The sequence below is a fragment of the Buteo buteo genome, chromosome 13 (genome assembly GCF_964188355.1).
Source record: "Buteo buteo chromosome 13, bButBut1.hap1.1, whole genome shotgun sequence".
Lineage (NCBI taxonomy): Eukaryota > Metazoa > Chordata > Aves > Accipitriformes > Accipitridae > Buteo > Buteo buteo.
The window spans coordinates 3,830,455-3,844,605 of NC_134183.1; the positions used below are offsets into that span (position 1 = coordinate 3,830,455).

The 14,151-nt window shown below is 34.1% G+C and overlaps 1 protein-coding gene across 3 annotated transcripts in view; it reads right to left on the reverse strand.

The window, feature by feature from the left end:
- The window catches only part of CEP112 (centrosomal protein 112), a 175,157-nt gene that overhangs the window by 120,222 nt on the left and 40,784 nt on the right, over positions 1–14,151 (reverse strand). For all 3 annotated transcript variants that reach the window (XR_012652625.1, XM_075044244.1, XM_075044243.1), the window contains 6 exons: positions 13,351–13,494; positions 10,333–10,487; positions 9,869–9,998; positions 8,800–8,892; positions 7,928–7,987; positions 4,347–4,426 (listed from right to left, as the gene is read on the reverse strand). Coding sequence is in view for 2 of the 3 variants with exons in the window: in XM_075044244.1 (XP_074900345.1) it covers positions 4,347–4,426; positions 7,928–7,987; positions 8,800–8,892; positions 9,869–9,998; positions 10,333–10,487; positions 13,351–13,494 (662 nt within the window). In the remaining variant the exon portion in view is untranslated. The remainder of the gene's footprint in view (positions 1–4,346; positions 4,427–7,927; positions 7,988–8,799; positions 8,893–9,868; positions 9,999–10,332; positions 10,488–13,350; positions 13,495–14,151) is intronic.

Here is a 14,151-nt window from a genome sequence, read left to right on the forward strand (position 1 = left end):
ACAGCTCAGAATGTTTGCATCTTTTTATGAAAACAAGTTAGATGCAATTTTCTTTAGTAGTTAAGACAGATATTTACTAAAACCTGCTACTTATAGACACAGCAGAATCTTCATAGACAGACAATGTGCAGAGCAGGTCCAAACTGAAGGAAGCACAACCACTGAAACATTTTAAACTTGATAAAATTATTGGTATGTGATAAATACTACAGTCTAACCTCAGAATTTCTATCATAATGAAAGCACTTTTTTTTTTCCTTTTTTCCTTTTTATTTATTTTATTTTTTAGCACAATTATTTATTGTGGAAAAGAGCCATTTGTTAGGTCTTTAGGAAAAGTGCATAAATCCTCCACCTGCAATACAGCTGTCGGGAACATTACTCAAGTGCAGATCAGGTAAGCAAAGTTGCTTCAAAGATAATCACTGAAATGGAAGTAAGAGTAAAAATGGTCAAAGAGCCTTTAAGATACATGTCCTAGGCTCATTTTTACACCACATCAAGGTCATGCCTATTTCCAGTTCCCTAAATGGCCACAAGTCTCTACGCTTCTACATTTCAATTCTTCAATAAAATGGGAAGTATTTCCCTACAGCCTAGTAAATTAAAATTATGAAAGAATCGGATAAAATATTAGCAGTGGCAAAATAAATATTTTTAATAAATATGTGTCCAAATGTCACAAAGCAAGACAACTGATCATGTTGAGAGCTACTCTGGATAACAGTGTTGTACAAAGACAGGAAGACCTTTTCTTTCTCTTCCATGTAATTTCTTCAGCAACATGTGGGTACAGGTTTTTTTCCTTAATTTTTTTTCTGTTGTATTCAAGTCGGTCTGTAGTGTGACAAATTGTAATATAACTATACCTCTTTATTTCCTATTCTTCTACTTAAAATAAAAGAGGTGAGAACTGCAGAGATTTAGCCTATTTGTAACCCACTCTCATGACACATTTTATGCAACCAAACTAAAGGGATTAGAGAAACAACCTTTCCCCTCAAGTAATTACACAGAAGCTTTTCAAGAACACTTTGTTATTTTATAAATGCAGTTTAAATGACATTCTAGAAAAACCCTTGGAGCACTTCTTATAGTGACTTTCGCTATTAGGCAATACCTATGACATGCATTGCTAAACTGAATGTAAAATTTATATCTACAAGTCACCAGCAATAGTCAGGAGTATTAGAGCAGTTCTTTTGGAACAGATTTGTTTTTGACAGATATTTCTACCATAAACTTCAGAAGAAGAAAAAAAACCCTTCCATACACTATGTAAGCCCCTATTCAGTATTAAAACTCTGGCAACACTATTTTTTTGAAGTAAAGGATACTTTTAGAAATGTGGATTTTACTATTCCACACAACATCTCAAATCACTTTCATTATGCATCTGTGTGGATATGTTTGAAACTGCAATAGCACTGTTTGCTGTCACACTACTGGAAAAATAATAATAATAATAAAAAAACCCACTAAAATGCCTGCTACTTCCCTTTCTATGTGTTTGCAGCTGACTAGCTACTCAAGATATAATCCTGTGGCCATTTCAGAATCAAAGTGCATTCAGATCAAAGTAGTTTATGAGAAATCACTGATGCACCTACTGGGTTCTGAGCTGCAATTCCACAAGGCATCATTTTTATTGAAGATGGTGAACTATATTATCACACATCTCAAGGAAGATAAGGTTGTTTTCTGATGGTTTACTGTGTCTGCCTTAGCTTGTAATTACTTAATTTGATTCCGCAAATAGTTGAAGAAATACAGCAAAATAAAGCATCTTCACATAAGACATTAGATCTTATGAATTCATATTAACAGCAAGACATTGTTAAAAGGACTAATTTTTGCAGCAATGGAAAAATAAGCCATAAGGAAGCCATCCATTTCTGACACAAAAATATTACTGCTTGTTACGTATTACTTACGTATATATCATATGTAAGCACACACATGTAAAATCTTAATATTGTCCAGAAACATCAGTACTAAATTAATGGCTTGGTTTCCAGAAAGTCAGCCTTGCAGGATTAGCAGTTCCTCTATACTGGGCATGTGAGTCTGTTCTTAACAGTCCTGTGTACCAACACATCTGTGATCAGAAATGTACAGATGCAAGACTCGGAGGTTTTGCACCAGAGTTGAAATCTGAAACAACCTTCCAGCAGAATATATGCTGGGCCTAGACTAGGGCACTATATTTCTGTAAATACAATATTTTTAATCTTCAGGAGCACAAATCCACCCTGACGATTCTGCCAACTTCTGTCTCCATCCAGACAAAAACACAGAAGAAAGCTAATCTTTATTTCTATTCAATTACAAAGTAATTACTTATTAGCATTACTAATTCCATTACTAATCTTAAAATTAACCCCAAATCACTGCTATAAAACAACCAAAAGAGTAGTATAGACTCATTATTAGAGTAAGCTATCTCCAAAATTAAAAAATTTTCCATTTTAAATTAGGAGAGTGATGTATCATTTAATATTAGAAATCGCTACATTATTTTCAACACTCTGTATCAAGAAAATAAAATTTTAAAAAGCACAACAGAAGCAGAGTGCCATATGACATGGAAGTGAACCTGGGAAAAGTACTCTACAATGTGAGTGGAAGCAGCTTATATTAGAAGACTCTTTGAAAACTGGGAACAGGTATTAATCACTTGCTGTAGGGGAAATAGCCCAGACATACTTTTAACCTGTCATGCAGTCTCCAGGGCTCTGCGATCCCAGAGGCTGACCCATCCTCAGTTTTGCCCAAAGGACCCACTCACCCAAAGAACAAGGGTGGGACTGGCCTCTGCCAACGTCATCTTAATTTGCGGGCCCTGACACATCTACCAGTAAACTGGAGTCTTGAAACTTTCATCTTTCAAATCCTTACTCTAACCCAAACGTTACACCTAAGCTTAAGTACAGCTAGGGTATATCTGAAATAAATGAGGACCTACTCAGCTATCTGCAAGAACTTCTCAGTGCAGAGCTGCTAACTAAAAGTAAGTTCAAAACCCACAGCACACTAACCCACTTTACAAATACTTGCCTGAAGTGAAGCACTACCATGTTTACTCTGCACTGACAGCACCCACATGGCACATAAATTCTGAGCAGCCAGTGGACTGTAAAGTCAGACTTATTTTATTAACATAAGTGCAATCTGACATTTTATTTGAAAGATATGGAAGATAATTAATGCAACTAAATTATCAATGAATCAGACGTTAAAATACTAAAAGATTAAGTTTAGTTGATAACAATTCAATCTCCCCCAAAATTATAAATAATAGCCAGTGTAAAGAATTTGAAGACTAAAAGCTAGATTTTTTTATTAATGCCTGTAGTGATTTAAGATAGTCTCTATTTATGCCAAATACCTAAGAGATTATAGAAATAAAGGAACACAGACTTCAGCCCTGTGACTTTTATTGAATAGAAGTATCTTCACAAAGCCTCTATCTGTCTAGATAAGACACATTGTAACAATTAACTGAGCCGTTTTAGCAAATAACTTCTGGCTTGTTTCAGAATAATCTGTTTTCCCTAGAAATTATTTCAATAACTTTGAATTTAAACTGGAGAAACCCATGGAAATAATATTTTACATAATCAAAAATGGAAGCAGCATAACAAGAGCCTATCTTGTCACATGTGCATCTGCTGTATGTAAACCACTCCTCCGCTCAGAAAACATCAAAACTTGTTGCGTTCTGATTAGTTTTTTAATGTACAAAGTCAGCAAAAAAGCTGTTCCAAGTTACTCAATGAAAAGTGTCTTCTGTTTGCTGCAGATCTTTTCTCCAAGCCTTAGTTACATTTGAAAACCAAGTGTTCACACAAAAAAGTGTGGTATCAAAGCGAAAAAAAATCCACATTAAAGTTGTAATTTATGGATATTAAAAAAAAAAAGAAATCTCAAACATCATATATGAAATCAAGTTAAATTATAATTTAAATAAATAACTTTTTTCAAATTTATCCCTTCCTCTAAAATAGTCCAAAGCAACCAGTCTTTAGTTTGGATTATTTGCCTACTATGAATCCATTCTGAATTGAAGCCGGCTTCATTTATTTGACAGGGCAAGACCAGCTGACATCATTAACTTCAATTCTGTTTTATTCCTACCACTTGAAAGTCAACAAATTTGGGTAGCTTGGTTCTTGCTTTACTTTAATTTTTATGGCTGACTATAACCCTGAAGATGCAGCTTTACAATGGGAAGATAACCCAGACAAATTATAGAAAGGCAGTTATAGGAGACAAAGCATAAGTTTATTTAATAAATTTGACTAAAACATTGGGGATGGCTCAACGATTATTCCATATTCACTTACTTCAACGTCTCTTCCAGTTTGCGAATTTTCTTTTGAGCATCCCCTCTTTCTTTATCAAGATCATTCCGGATGCCATGAATCTACCATTTGAAGGAAAAAAAATACTGTATTTTAGCTAAAACAAAGTCTGATTTTAAAAAATGTTATTTTAAATTATAAAAACTATTTTGCATATTTCTTTTGCACTGATGTAAATAACCATCTATATATTGTCAAAATTACATAAAATGCAATAAGGATTAACGAGGAGATGAAGTATGAGAATATAGCCAATAGAGCTATTTTTCTCCTCAAAATGAATATTATTCTCTAGAATAAAGAAATATCAGTAATTACATAAAAAGGAACTAGATTTTCTTTGGATAAATACGGGAAAGCATCTAGAAATCTGCCTAAAATAATGATATATATTCTCTATGGTGCAGAGTTCCTACTTACCAAATTGTAAATACCCAAAGTGGACTACTTTTTATCAGTTCGTAGAACAATAAAAATACCAAACATAATGATAGTAAATAACGTTACTTTAGAATAACACATACTCAAACATTAACTAGCTGAGGGTAGATACTCCTAAGAAAAGTAAAACTTTGAGGAAAAGTGGTTTACTCCTACTGAACTCCTGACCCGGTGAAATCAAATCAGAGTACTTGAATCATCATATAAAACTTCTCATTCTTCCATTTTGCATCCAGACATTAAAAACACCATTTGGAAATGCAGGCATTCGGCATTCTTGTATGAGTGTACAACTAACAAACCCACAAAAAGCACACAGACACCTCTAAAATGATAGAGCATCTTAGCTAACAATTATTATTCCATAGTAAACTGTGACCACATGCTGCTTATAATTGCAGTGCTTATACTATCCAGAAGAATAAGTCAACTGTCACCCCAATGGATGCGGCAAGAAATCAATCCTAGCGCAACCTGAAAGCCTCTGCATCCTCGCTCAACAGAAATAAGCTGCCCTTGTCATCCTCCTGTCTCTTCCCTTTCATCTCTTACCTAGATCAGCATTGGTATATGTGTTCGCTTTGAATAACCTTGCAGTATAAAAGTCTTCCGCATCACTAAACATGACCTCAGTACACAGGAGAGGATCATAACTGTCTAACATCACGGGGTCCCACACCTCTCTCCATTTTCATCTGCTCGGCCATGCTGCTTATCCCCCTTCCTTTCCATTTCCCCAAGCAAACTGCGCATTTCCAAGTAGATCTCCTTCATGCAACTGCCATTACACCAGGCAGTATCTATACACACATATTTTAAAAGACATTTGCACATGGAAGTGAGACAAACAGATCTCTTACATAAATAACCTAAAAATACTCGCTTACAAAAAACTTTGAGGCCCTTTAATTCTCCTCTAAATATTTGCATTCTTCCCAGTATATTTTAGTTACAATTTAAATTTGAAATACTATTTTAATTCCTATCAGTATTTAATCAATGCAGAATGAAAATGGCAACTTTCAAGACCTCACAAAGAACACATCCTAGCAATATGAGAAATTGCTTCTCTCCCTATAATATAAAGCAATATAGTCACAAAAAACATTGAACAAAAGCTGACTCCCACTTCCTAAATTCACTAATCAGAAATAGCCATTTTTATAAAGAATTCTTTTCTCTGGTACTTCTTCATCAAGACAGGAAAGTAGCTTCAGAATTTGGCAACCTGCCAGGCATGGTCCAAACCATGGGTTTCCATAATGGTTTTTTGCTGAAGGCAGATAAGTACAAGAGTTTGTTTTGCTTTTAGGATTGCTCAAGTAACAATGTGGTGATGTGAGGTACTCAGCATGTTTTTCTTTACCGGATGGGGAGCGCAGGAAATCCTTTATTCACCTACAATCATTTGCAATGTTACATGCTATTAAGTCACTACGATGAAGAAAAATGTGTTTTAATAAGTGTTTAGCCAGAAGCATAAGAGTATAGTCCAATGAAAAAACAAATGTAGAGATTCTCTACTGTAAGCAGTTCCGTGTGCGTGTTTACTACATGGAAGTCTGAATACTTTGTTTGAAAGAGCCTCCAAAACCTATTGTCTGTCCATCAGAGAGTAAAGATAAAGAAGGTATTGCCAAACCTGGTAAAATTATATGTATTTAACAGCTGGCTCGAGAATGGCTCTCAGGAATAATCTGTCACTGTTCTTATGCTTAGCTGAATGTTTGGAAAACAAGTGGTAGATTATTTATAAAAAGCAGGTGTTTCCTTTGCTTGTAAAACCATTTAGCCTAACTGGTTCCTGATTCAGCAGATAAGCACATTTAATCAAACAGTGACATTTAGGGTTACTACCTATTATTTGTTTGATGTTTAAATATCCTAGCAGGCAATAGCCACTGTAGACTAATAAAGATTATTAGATAATGGGTAGGTTCTTAAGTGAACAGATTGCACCAGAGACTTCACGATTCCTTTACTTGAAGGCAAGCTTGTTTTAGTATTTTATGGGCCAATCTACACTATTTTATGGATTTATATCCATACATTGTTCACGTGTATTTTTTCTCCTCCTTTCTCAAAGATTTGATTTAAAAAACACAGTTATATCAAAATTTATGAATAAGCAAACTGCTGTAAAGTTATCTATTAAAAATAAAGGGCCTACTTTCTTGTTTACTGATACAGAGTTTAAACTTCAGTATCTGTGCTTACTGGTGTAGAGTGATGACATGCTCTTAGCCCATGCTAACGATCCTCAAACCTCATTCAAGATTCACACAGGACAGGCAGCACTGCATAAAAGTAATACAGAGGCATCCACCTTACTGTCCAGAATCATAAAGTTTAATAGCGTAGATGTGAGCCATTTAATGGCACTTGGACATTACCAGCCACATTTAATCTGCACTTATCTGCAGAGGAAGCGATGTATTGCAATAAACCAATGTCCACTATACTTCAATAGCTAGAAGATATCAAAATTATGCTAATATATTTTTATTTAGACCTGCAATATTATTCCAATCCTATACTTTTCTTGAGGCTAATGTTCATAAAAACCATGACTTGTCTAAAAAGAGAAATACAGGCTAAGATTAGACCAAAACATATCTCAGAATGAAAAAGTATTTGAATTTAAGTCCGCAGAAGGCATGAACTCCAACCAAAAACTCACTGCAATTCATGTTGCAAATGCTGTTACCAAGCGACAAGTAGCTATGATCACAATTCATTATTTTATAAATTTGCCACACTTGGAAATGATACATTTGAGTAGCATTCTTTCAATTAAATAGGGATCCAACGCACCCTCTTACTAAACACTGCATGAGTTGAACATATAAAGTCACTAAAATTGAAGTTTAATTTGAAACCTAGTGATGTTTAAAGTCTAAAAGAGCAGGCAGTATTTGGAAAGTGCTTCAAGATGAAGTGTACCTAGAATCAGAGGTGAAATCTCTGTACTTAAATAGCTGTACTTAAAATCTTCCTTGAATTTGTCCAATTGTTTTTCCAACCCATGTGAAATGCTTGGATTCCAAGATTTAAACCTTTAGCTTCTGTATACAACAAAATTTGAAATGTGCTAAGATGATATATTTTCCTGGAAACGTTACCTGTTTCTCATATACACGCTCCAAGTGAAGTTTGTCCTGTTGAAGCTTGTATTCTTGATCCTGCAAAGGAAAATATGTGTATTCTAAATAGACAAATCACATTTTTCTTTCATTTCAAAGCAGTCGTTAAACACACACACACATTTGCTATTATATAGAACAGTCCATAAAAAATAAAAATCCATTTTATATCATCATTAAAAAAATTTGACATATAAAAAAAATTCAACCAAGAGCAAAAATATCCACACAAAAAAAAAAACCCCAAAACCACCTATCTCAAAAGTCATGACTCATGTTTTCTAAAGAGAAAAAAAGCAACTTGTTCTCCTGAGCTATTAAAATGCCATTCTGTACCACAACAACTGTGAAATGAAAGACATAGGAGGAAAAATAGGTGCCAAAACTCAAACCAGGATTGATACATGACACAGATGTGTAACTCATTATCCTGAGACAGAAGGATTAACGTCTATGGGAAAATGGAATATTGAACTGAACTGTTAAAAAGCAAGAAAAATAAAAACAATTTTTCAACTTACTTAAAAATGTTTGCAGTTTAGGAGAAGAAAAAGATACTCAGAATTCTTCGACATGCTTCTCTATAGTCCACTGATACATGTTTATACTGTTTTATCATGTGAATTACAACAGTGAAAAAATTCCTGTGAAAATTATGCTCTTACCCATAAAGTGATCTCTTTTAGTCATACTTTCTAAATCAACCTTTAAGCATAAGGTGACACTATATATTTCTATGAATAAAATACATACAAAGATGCATGTTATATATAAGTGCTTTTTAGTATGGCTATCTAAACATTCAAATCACTGGAAAAAGTAAAAAAAGAAGTAAGAAATTCAGGGCTCACCCTCTGCTGTTGCTGTCTTTGATGTTCTGAATCTTGTAACTGTTGTTTTAATAGAGACACACTATGCTGTAATTCTTCAATCACATCAGATGCCTGTGGGGATTTAACAGAAAAAGGAACTTTTGTGTTGCATTCCTCATTAGCTTTACAGATACATCTTTTGCGTTTTTAAATTTATTTCTCAAAGGTGCCCAGAAATCAGAAAAATTATCAACTTGGGGAAAAAAAAAACCTATATGAGTTTACAACTCCAGATACATCATTTTTGTGTCTGGTTAACTTAGAAATGTAAACAAAACCACAAAAAAATAACTATTAATAAAAAAAAAATCCTTGGCACCAAGAATCAAAAGAAAAATACCTTGTAAATTAAACTAAGTAAAGTATCACCAAAGCTCCTAGAATTCCAGTAAATAAATGCAAAAGACCCCATTTGTCCTACAGCTCTAAGGATTAGCAGATGGTATTCAAAACATGAGCCTTTTCTACAATTATTTAACTTGAAAGTTATGTTAAATATATACTATATATCTACCTGTGCGTATTGGTAGATATCAACCTGATAGATGTTTCTACAGAAACAAACCAGAATTATTACATTTTGGGTGGAATGTACACTTGCAGAATTTAAAAATAATTTCTTAAACACATAAATTTTTAACATAATGTTCCATATTAAGGGGCCTGCAAGACAGTTTATTTCTAGAAAAAATATCTTCCCTCATTGAAGAGGCCTTATGAAAACATTAAGTCTGTAAGTGTGCTAAGGTCCTCTGGTATTCAGAAATTTTACAGACGCACAAACGAAATCAGCATATTAATTGTACCTTATCTGAATCAGCTATGGAAATACACACCAGAATTTATCAGTCAACTTCAGATGATTCTTCAGTCAAATTTGGGAGTGAAAAATTAAATCACAATTATTTTTTTTTTTTACACTTAGGCACATGAGTAATTTGGGGAACTGAACAGTTCCTTGGATTTATTCATAAGCATTACATTTATATTGAGGAGACCACTTAAAAAATAAACAACATTTTAATGCCTATTATATGTGGAAGCATACCTTAGCCGCAGAGAGAGCATGTTCCTGCTTTATAAAATTTATATCAACATCATATTTACTTTGTAGTTGCTGAATGTTCTCCTCATATTCCTGTATAATACGGTCCTTGTCCTTCTGAAGTGAGCTGTGCCTACAAGTAGGAAGCAAACAGAATATGGAAATTACTTTCATATTTTGGCATCTTACCTGCTCAGTATCAATTCTACAGAGTACGCAAGTTTGCCTGTACCACGTGCTCACTGTAACAGAATGAAATGCTTATGAATAGTGGAAAGATAACATGCTCCTTACGATGGTCATTTGGGTCAGTTTCAAAATGAGTTTTACACCAATTAATACATTTTTGTGACAATTTTCTAATGCCAATTGCCATTCATTGAGTTCTTGAAATAAAATTAATAAATGTTTGCTTTCAGAAATTCCATATTCTTCAATGTTAAAACCAGCAACTGCTATTTAATTACCTTGCTTTCACTTCCTGAAGTTCAGAGCATACCGCCTGGTAACGTTGTTCTGCATCAGTCTTTTCTTGAGATAATTTTTGACGCTGTAAATTACTATTTTCAGCCTCAACAGTCAACTGCTGGACACGAGCCTCCAGTTTTTTGACCGTCTGGTTCTAAAAGAATAGGTCATTGTTGAGAAAACACCAGAATAAATTAGGGTATACCCCTGTTGTTACTCAGTAGCCTAGAGCAACACGGTTCTTTGGTGGTCCAGAGACACAAGAGTTACAATAGCAAAGCTGTCATCAATCATGACAGTAAATTCTATGTTGTATATAAAAAAATAAATAAATCTTCAAAATATGGATGTCTATTCCCCCCGCCCAAAGTAACATGTCTTCTCCCCTAAGCAAAACAATATGTGCAACTGATTACTAAACTACAAATCTTTTAAAATGAGAGAGATGACAGATATTACTATAGAAAACTGTAATGGATGTTAATACATGGAAAGTATTTTTAGATCTTCCATTAACCAAAAAGTGTGTTACTAGCAATATGTACAAACTACATGTGAGAAAAGAGTATTTGAGTAAAAAAAAGAATATATATATGTGTGTGTGTGTGTATGTATACCTATATATAAAGATTTTACTGAACATTATGGTGATGAGCAGCTATAAGTCAGCTAGAAAACATATTAAACTGTACAGCATCAAGTGAAATCTGTAGCTCATTCATGCTAAAATAGTCTTCCGAATACTTTTACAACCATCATATGTTTACAGACATAAAATATATATATATATAAAAACTTTTTCAACTAAAACAAGGAGCAATGCATTTAGGTTTCTAAAGAATTATAGATTTGAAACAACTGCCTTTTCTGTGCGCACTTTGGCAAAACCATATCCAAGGATGTAAACAATAAGATACAGCAATATCTGCTACGGATTTGGAGCATATAAGAACGTTATAATACAAATGCTACATTAACAGCGCGAATGCTATCTAGTTGTATTTCAAATCAATTAAAAACTACTAACTAAATAATTCACTAATCGTCTTGTAAGGTAAGTATATCATCTCCATTTTGTTAATGGAAAATGGAGGCACACAGAGAAGGGAAGTGTTGTGCACAGAAATACAGCAAATCCATATCAAGACAGAGTGCATTCCTCTGGTATACCTTTCCCTAATCCACTTCTCCAAATCATTGGTTTAAATTCAGTGATTTCTGTTCAATAAATTAATTACGAACATCTATCAAAAGTTCTATCTTTTTCCCAGAACTTCATCTCCTAATATAAACAATTTTAAAAGTGAGCAGAGTGGGAACAGGCAGGTAGCATGAGACTACTCTACTAATTCCCACTCTTCCCTAAAGTTATGTTGATGCGCACGGAAATGAGAGAACTCCTCAGGAGGCTGGAGTCAAAAAAAAAAAAGACACAGCTGTCCTTCCAGGATGTACATATCATAGTTATTTTTATATTAACAAAGGTCCAAAGATGAGGGAAGTGGAACAGTATTTTCACCCTCTGTTAAAGTAAAATAAAAACTGAAACATCTGCCATCTCAAGTTAGTGCCCCAGAATCATTAAATGAGCCTGAACGAACGCAAGAACATCCCATAGCCAGAATGCTCACCTGAACTTTGTCAGCTGGCTTAAGATGTTTCACGAACAGAGTACAGCAAACTTTTCCATCAATGCAAAGCCAGCTGCACAGTATGGGTTGTTTGGGTTTGGGTTTTTTGGGTTTTTTTGGGGGGGGTGGTGGTGGTTTTTTTTTTATTGTTGGGGGGTTTTTTAGGGGGGAGCATTGTTTGGGGGTTTTTTGTTTGTTTTTTTAAGAACAACAACAAAACAAAAAACAAAGGAAAAAGAAAAAAAAACCAAAGAAAAAAGTCATACCTAACATATCACCAAATATCATAACTCCTCCCTGGCCCCCCACCCCTCAAGGAAGTTAATACTTGTTCAGTGCACAAAACCCCACTTATCAGTTGTATGGTATTAGTTAAATTGTTCAGCCAATTTCACTTGCTAGCAGCAATAGCATTCTTGACAACATGAAACTCTGAACAAGGAAACTCTGAAATACCAACAGAAAAAAAAATCAGGAGAAAGAAAGAGAGAAAAAAAAAAAGAAAACTAATTTCCAGTGACAGTCTAGTCTTTCATCTTAAGCCCTGCCTTGAACTCTACCTTGTTTAATTATTAAATCAGAAGCTGCTCAGCAAGATCTGTCTAGTTCTGATGGTTCTTAAATTCAATCTTGCTGACAGACTGTGTCCATTTTTCTCTGTATTTACTGTTACCTATGACATGATCTGAATGCTAATTTTTAAATTCAACATTCATTAATAAAGGAATAAATTTTGCTTGACATTGTCATTTCACTCATTCAATTTTCTTCATACTTCATCCTGATAAAAAGTACAGTATGTTTTCTTGAGGATATTTGTTAATTTTTTTGCTTTTTACATCATTTACATGGCAGGCACAAAATTCACATTACACCTGCTTACATGTTTCTAATTATTGTAGGAAAGAAAGGCATACATTAGAATAATACAACAGTTATTTTAAATATCTTTTTTATTTAATCTTTAATCTAAGAGAAGCATTTGATCATTCAAAGAAGAGGCGGGTAAGTAAGAAGTCACATGTATCCATGAAAATAGATGTACTATATAAATCCTTTTTTATAGTCTACAAACCTACAGAGACAAAAGTTCTGCTAACTCAAATCAAATACAGTGAGAAATGCTAGAAACAGTCCTTCAATACAAATACATATCTGTGTAATATTCATTGAAGGGCTGTACTTTGATGAATTTTATCCAGGGGCAAAAATCCTTGGTTGGACTGGCTGCCAGGATACTGTTCTCTTCCAAGGTAGAACAACTGCATTGCAGTACCAAAAACATTTCTCAGCCTAACAGTATTTATGTACACTTTTGCACAAAAGCATGACATTTGAATACTGCAAGAGACACTTGCTGTCATGACATATTTACAAAAAACTTACAGTTGACTTTATCTGTTCCAAATAATCTTCCTCCATTTTGCTAAGACGAGCATTGGTGTCCTCCAGCAGTTCCTGCATATCTTCTGTGTGCTTCTTTCGAATGTTAAACTTCTCCTTCTCCATCTCAGCCACAGCATTGTGAAGCTGCATCACAAAAATATTACCAAACAATGAGTGGCATATAACACTAGCATTTTTAAGTATTATATTATTATAGTACATAAATAGAATAACTAACAAGCGCAGGCGACATTTCTGTCCTCTGTAACAAAACTAGATCATTCGCTCACTGATTAGGTGTACTATGACTCTATAAGTGGTAATTTAGAAGTCATTTAAAAATGTATAGTGGACATAACCTATCTATGCAGAATACTAAGACACATACCTATTTTTGCCATTCTCTGCTATTCTATTTGTTTACACATTCAAACTGACCACCAATGACTGTTGCACAAAATTAATTCTTTTCTATTACGGAAACACTAATACTCTCTCCAGATACTTACACTGCCAGCTTATCTGCCTGTCACTTTGTAAGAAGTTGGACAGCCTTGACTATCTACTTGTCTAATGAAAGGCTTATTTGTGTCATTACTAACTCTTGATATATATTCTGAACACAAGTGGCCTCCCTTTCTAGTTAAACAGCCTCAAATATAAATTTTCTGTCTGTACAATAGTAACAAATAATGTCATGTCAAATTACCATACAAAACTTCTATGGTGTATTGGTTGTATAACAGCTATTATGTATTTCTCAAGTTTCTAACAAATCCATTTCACAGCTGAAGGAGAAAG